At 36.0% G+C, this 5,284-nt stretch overlaps 1 protein-coding gene across 3 annotated transcripts in view; it reads left to right on the top strand.

Moving 5' to 3' along the window:
- The first annotated feature begins 1,818 nt into the window (after positions 1-1,818).
- The window catches only part of LOC135217277 (glyoxal reductase-like), a 135,964-nt gene continuing 132,498 nt past the window's right edge, over positions 1,819-5,284 (top strand). The window contains exon 1 of one of the 3 annotated variants that reach the window (XM_064253022.1): positions 1,819-1,937. Coding sequence is in view for 1 of the 3 variants with exons in the window: in XM_064253019.1 (XP_064109089.1) it covers positions 2,014-2,019 (6 nt within the window). In the remaining 2 variants the exon portion in view is untranslated. Of the gene's footprint in view, positions 2,020-2,416; positions 2,484-5,284 lie in introns of those variants that run through there. The other 2 variants (XM_064253019.1, XM_064253021.1) reach the window with 2 other exon arrangements.

The following is a 5,284-nucleotide window of genomic DNA, read 5'->3' as shown; positions in this document are numbered from 1 at the left end:
AATAGGGGCCTCTTCCTGCCAATCTAGAGATATCAAGAATAAACTATTCTACCTGAAACATACACTGAAGAATGGTGGAAATAGGCTCATATATGAGATAACCATGGATCAGTATGAAAAAAAAAACTGGATAATGCAAGTAAAAGAGTATATGAAAGAACTAAACATAAACTTAAGTAAAATTGAAGCAGTTAAAGACAAACAGTTAAGAGAAATAATAAACAATTGGGACAGAAAAACATGGCAGAAAGAAATGAATGAAAAGTCAACGTTAAGAATCATACAGAAAATATAAAGAAAACACATGAGAAGAAATCTGGTATGACAACACTGAAAAAACATGCTGATCAGTAGGCCAGACTAGTATACTAGGATTAAATGACAGAAATAGGATAAAAGGAGAAGATACAAAATGTTTATACTGTGAGGAACAAAATGAAATTTAGAACATTTCTTACTTTACTGCCTAGCATACAATGCAATTAGAAATAGATATAGCTTTATGCAGCAACCATATCAAGAAAATAAAGAGGAATTAGTAGCAAATATACTCTTATTGGTAGTATTAATGAGGGAGGAAGTGGAGAATAAGAAAGATTTTATAAAAGAAATGTGGTATTTCAGAGAAGAAGAAGCTCAAACAAACACAAACAAAGGAGGAATAAAAGAAGCAAGGAAGCCGTTTCAAAGGCATATCCCACCTACTACTACTACTACTACTACTATACTACTACTACTACTACTACTACTACTACTACTACTACTACTACTACTACTACTACTACTACTACTACTACTACTGTGCAAGACAGGGATGTATCCCTATTTATTGACTTTTAGTTTTCTAGTAGGAATACTGGACTTTTATTACTATTTTGTTGCAAATGTTGTAATATTTCGCCTTAATAATCAAGTATCAAAATTTCAAATTCACCTAGAAAAGTTGAATATTCATGAAAAATATTTCCTTTTTTTCATTTTAATACATGAAAAATGAAAATGTGTTAATATTTCACCTTAATAATCAAGTATCCAAATATCAAATTCATCTAGAAAAGTTGAATATGCATGAAAAAGTATCCAAATATCAAATTCATCTAGAAAAGTTGAATATGCATGAAAAAGATTACCTTTTTATAGAAAGTTTAATACATGATTAATGAAAACCATAATCATATACCTACTGCAGGAGAAAGTATCAACAGAAGAAAAGTATGAACTTTAAACGGGAAGCAACACAGAGCAGCAACTAAGCTAAAAACCAATAAACTGTGAAATAAGACTCATGGGATCTTCCTAAAGAAAAAGAACATTTGTAAATACGTCCAGCTTAAACTTATAAGTTATAACTTCCAATGGCACAGCCACACGATAGGGAACACAATTCCATAATCTGGTTGCAGCTGTAATAAAACATATAGTAGCACACTGTGCCACTGAACCTCACAAAAAAGGCAAGAATAGAATTAATTACTCACCTAACATATGGTAGATAATATAGTCAGGGAACATGATATAGAGAAAGCACCAAAGAGGTGTATTCAAATTTGCGACCTCCTCTTCGTTAGTTGAAAAAACGCTCACAAACTGAAGTAATTTTCCTTCATCAGTCTATGTTACGTTAAAATCAAATTACTTATACCTACAGGTTAACACAAGATGTTCACCTGTATCACTCCTTGGAAAGGATTTATAAAACTGTCGATCGGTCAAAATAATAGAGAAAACAAATTCGAAGGAACCGTTATATGGGGTAGTGGAGCGTATGCATCTTCTTAACATTGCGGCTACTACTACTAATTCTCAAACTGTCAAAAACAAATTTCCCTAGAACTGGCAGCTGAAACTGGGCTACTGGGCACTGGCTGCTCCTGGAGCAAGAGGCCGTGCCAGCACAAGGCTGGCTTAATCTTAAACAACAAGAAGCTGAAACTGAGGTTAGCGTCAGTGTCTCAATAACGGTTCACTGATCGCTCATGTTCATCACAGTTGTGAGCAAGAAAAGCTGGTTGAATGAAGGTCAGTTTCACGTAGCTTAATGCAGTTTGGTAGACATAGGGTACGCTAAGCCACGTTACTGGCAATCCCAGGATGGGATTACTACTTCGGCTAGCATAGGCTAGATTCTGTCCACGAAGGGCTGAGATTTTTCCATAATTAACGGACCGATCTAACGTAGGGCGCTTGCTCCTAGCCAGTGAACTGGAGCTTTGCCCTGTGGATCTCCACCTAAAAACCCAGGATAAAGGGGGCTGTGCCCCCCCTTGGACCATTACCTAACCTAACTTATGGCTCTTTGAATTAAAATGGTAGGGTTGAACTCTAACCTGCCTGATCACACCTCACCTGGCCTATCAAGAACATAGTAGTGGCCACCAATCTCGGAATGTGGACCTTACTACCATTTTTTCCGAAAAATACTACTGGAATTCGTTTGCTTGAGCTTCAGTCAAGAGTTGTGGCCCATCCGAGACCTCTAGTAGGTACGCTCTTCTTGAAGTTAGTGTTTTCTCCTAAATTACGAAATACCTAGGTAGTAGGTAGCTAGGTACTAATGGCATAATTCAAGCTCTTTCTTGGGAAGTGGCCACTCTCCAATAGAGGTGGCCGCTAAGTTGCCGCTCAGCCATTTATCCTGTAGGTTATCAGGTCCTTGTTTACCTAATATACCTATGTCACTATAAAATTCTTTTAATAAACCTTGACATGATCACTATCAGAACTTGCAGAATTATAATGGACTTAGAATATGTCATTAGTATATTCCCTCCCCACCATTTTTTTTAATCATCACTTAACCAGAAATCATAGGTAGTTTTGATTCCAAAATATGATTAGCCTACAGTTTGCACTAAACTACAAATTTTCAACTAACCTTACTTGAGAATCAGAATCAGAACTTGCTCACTCCCCCTCCTGTCACATTACTTGAAATATTTCACAGCTCAGGACCTCAGCTTAGGTAGTACTACCTGGATCTTAAAGGAAGATGTGGGGTAGAATGAATTTTTCTTTATTCTTACATAATTTTTTTATTTATAAACTAAAATCTTACTAATTCACTATAGTTTATTTTCTTTAATGAATTGATGTTATTGCTGTTTATATTAATATTTGAAAATTAGTAAATCATTTATTTATCATACAAAAAACATACATCACTGTAAGAGAGAGAGAGAATTATTATTTTTATTATATATATGATATCATCTAGCCTAATCTTATTAAACTTACTAATACAACTAGTAATACAGTATTAATCAATATTAATATTTGAAAATTAGTAAATAATTTTTTTATTATAAAAATGTATTTAGTCATGAAAATAGCATCAAAATACACTTGTGAATATTTATCGTTGGAAAAACCCGGGAATAGGAAAATTTCCAGCGAATAATGGGTAGATATTGTCCAAAGAAAAATTTGCAAATAGGTGAGTCTGTGAATCTCGAGAACGCGAATACGGGGTGTTGTAGTTCCTGAGCATTCTCTAGCTCCTTCCCTTCTACCCACTCTTGATTTTTTTTTTTTTTTTCCTTTTTAATGCCTACCCGTACTATATAGCTTTGACTAAGGGGTGTCCTGCTTTTACTGTACATATATAGTCTAATACATACGTACTAGAATCAATGTCGGTAATCTCGTAAACTAAATATCTTAATATATGAGTAAAAGCATGCAGAAAATCATTGATAAAATAACAGAAAAACAAGAGAGGCGATAACAAACTTAAGACTCCAGTCGACAACAGATGGTATCAATTAAAGTGTTATTCCATACTTTACTGGGTACAGGGCAAGGGGCAGAAGCCAGAAGTGAGAGCAAATTAATCAATAGAGGTCAGAGGTTGGCGGAGAATAAGGACTAATAGAAAACCTGACCTTGCCCAGTGACCTCTTGAAGGATGTTTCAGTACACGTATTTAATAACAGCCGTTGGACGAAACGTATTGAAAAGTCGAACTTGAAACAATAATGGAAAAGGGAGCCCAAACAGATGAAAAGTGAGAAACTCATATAGAAAATTGGCATCTAATGAAAGGCCATATATATATGAAGCATCTAAGGGGAGTAAGAAGAGAAGACCAAGGCACACTTAAAGGGGAGTGTCAAGAGTGTGGAAGTGAAACTGGAGGCCCCATAGTGATTTCTGAACTTGTATAATTATTCACGAGAGCCCATCGACTAAATAATAATTATTCACGAGTGCCCATTGACTAAGTAAAACTTTTAAGTCAAAGTTACTGACTTATGAAAGTTACAAGTGCCTTTTAAAGATAGACCCGGTTCAATTACCCAAATTTATAAGGTGGACGTTTATAAGAATTTAAGATAGGAATAAATGTATTTTAGGGAAAACATACAGTATTTCATTTACAACCAAGATTTTATAACTTTGAGTTGTTAAGATAGCTGACATCTAAGCACAATAAGTTGAGTGCAAGCAAGACTGTTCCTGAGAAGTGAAGGGCCATGCTAACCAAAAACGCAAGTTTCAAGAAGAGGTCTCCTGATCCACATTACACATGTAATGGAAGCTATGTCTGTTTTCCCTCCAGTAAGTTGTTGTAGCTACTCTTGGAGGAACTCCTGCAATTCCTACTGTGGCTTGCAGTCCAGGACTTTTGTAGGCACCTTCCTCGAACTTACCCTCTGTTTAGGTGGGAGAGGAAGAGCAAGAGGCATTGCAGGAGTAAGATGAATACGTGAGTGCAAGCATGCTTCTTTCTCTTCTTCAACATTCAACTCCTCCACCTCTTCCTCCCCACCTTTATTTTCTTCATCTTTTTAACTGCATGGAAACACAAGAGAAGGTCCAGGAAGTCTTCTCCTCGCAAGAAGTCTCATAAGACTTTGTGTGAACATCAATACTCTTCAAAGTTCTCCAAAGAGAGGTGACATATTTCATTCTCCAAGGGGAGAGAAGCAGTCTTGGGTGTTCATAAATACGTATCCTCATGATCTTTCATTGTCCCAGTCATGTCAGGAGGTGAGAAATTTATTGGATGAATAGCAAAAATATTCCTCACACAGAAATAGTTACTTAGACATTGTAAAGGGATTTTAGTGTAAAAAAAAATATTCAAATTTTATGAGCTGAACCAACACAGCTTGCGGGTTGGTCAAACAACACATGGAATAACCATTTGCTACCAGTAGGGGGACTTTTGAGCTCGGTTGTGCAGGTGACCAATCTGGGTTTTTCCTTTTAATTATCTGGAAAAGGATTTGACATCCAAAGACATTAATAAAGTGGTGGGTTTGTACTCAGAATATTAGCGGTG

The sequence above is a fragment of the Macrobrachium nipponense genome, chromosome 7 (assembly GCF_015104395.2).
Source record: "Macrobrachium nipponense isolate FS-2020 chromosome 7, ASM1510439v2, whole genome shotgun sequence".
NCBI lineage: Eukaryota > Metazoa > Arthropoda > Malacostraca > Decapoda > Palaemonidae > Macrobrachium > Macrobrachium nipponense.
This window is presented reverse-complemented; position numbering and strand designations above follow the sequence as displayed.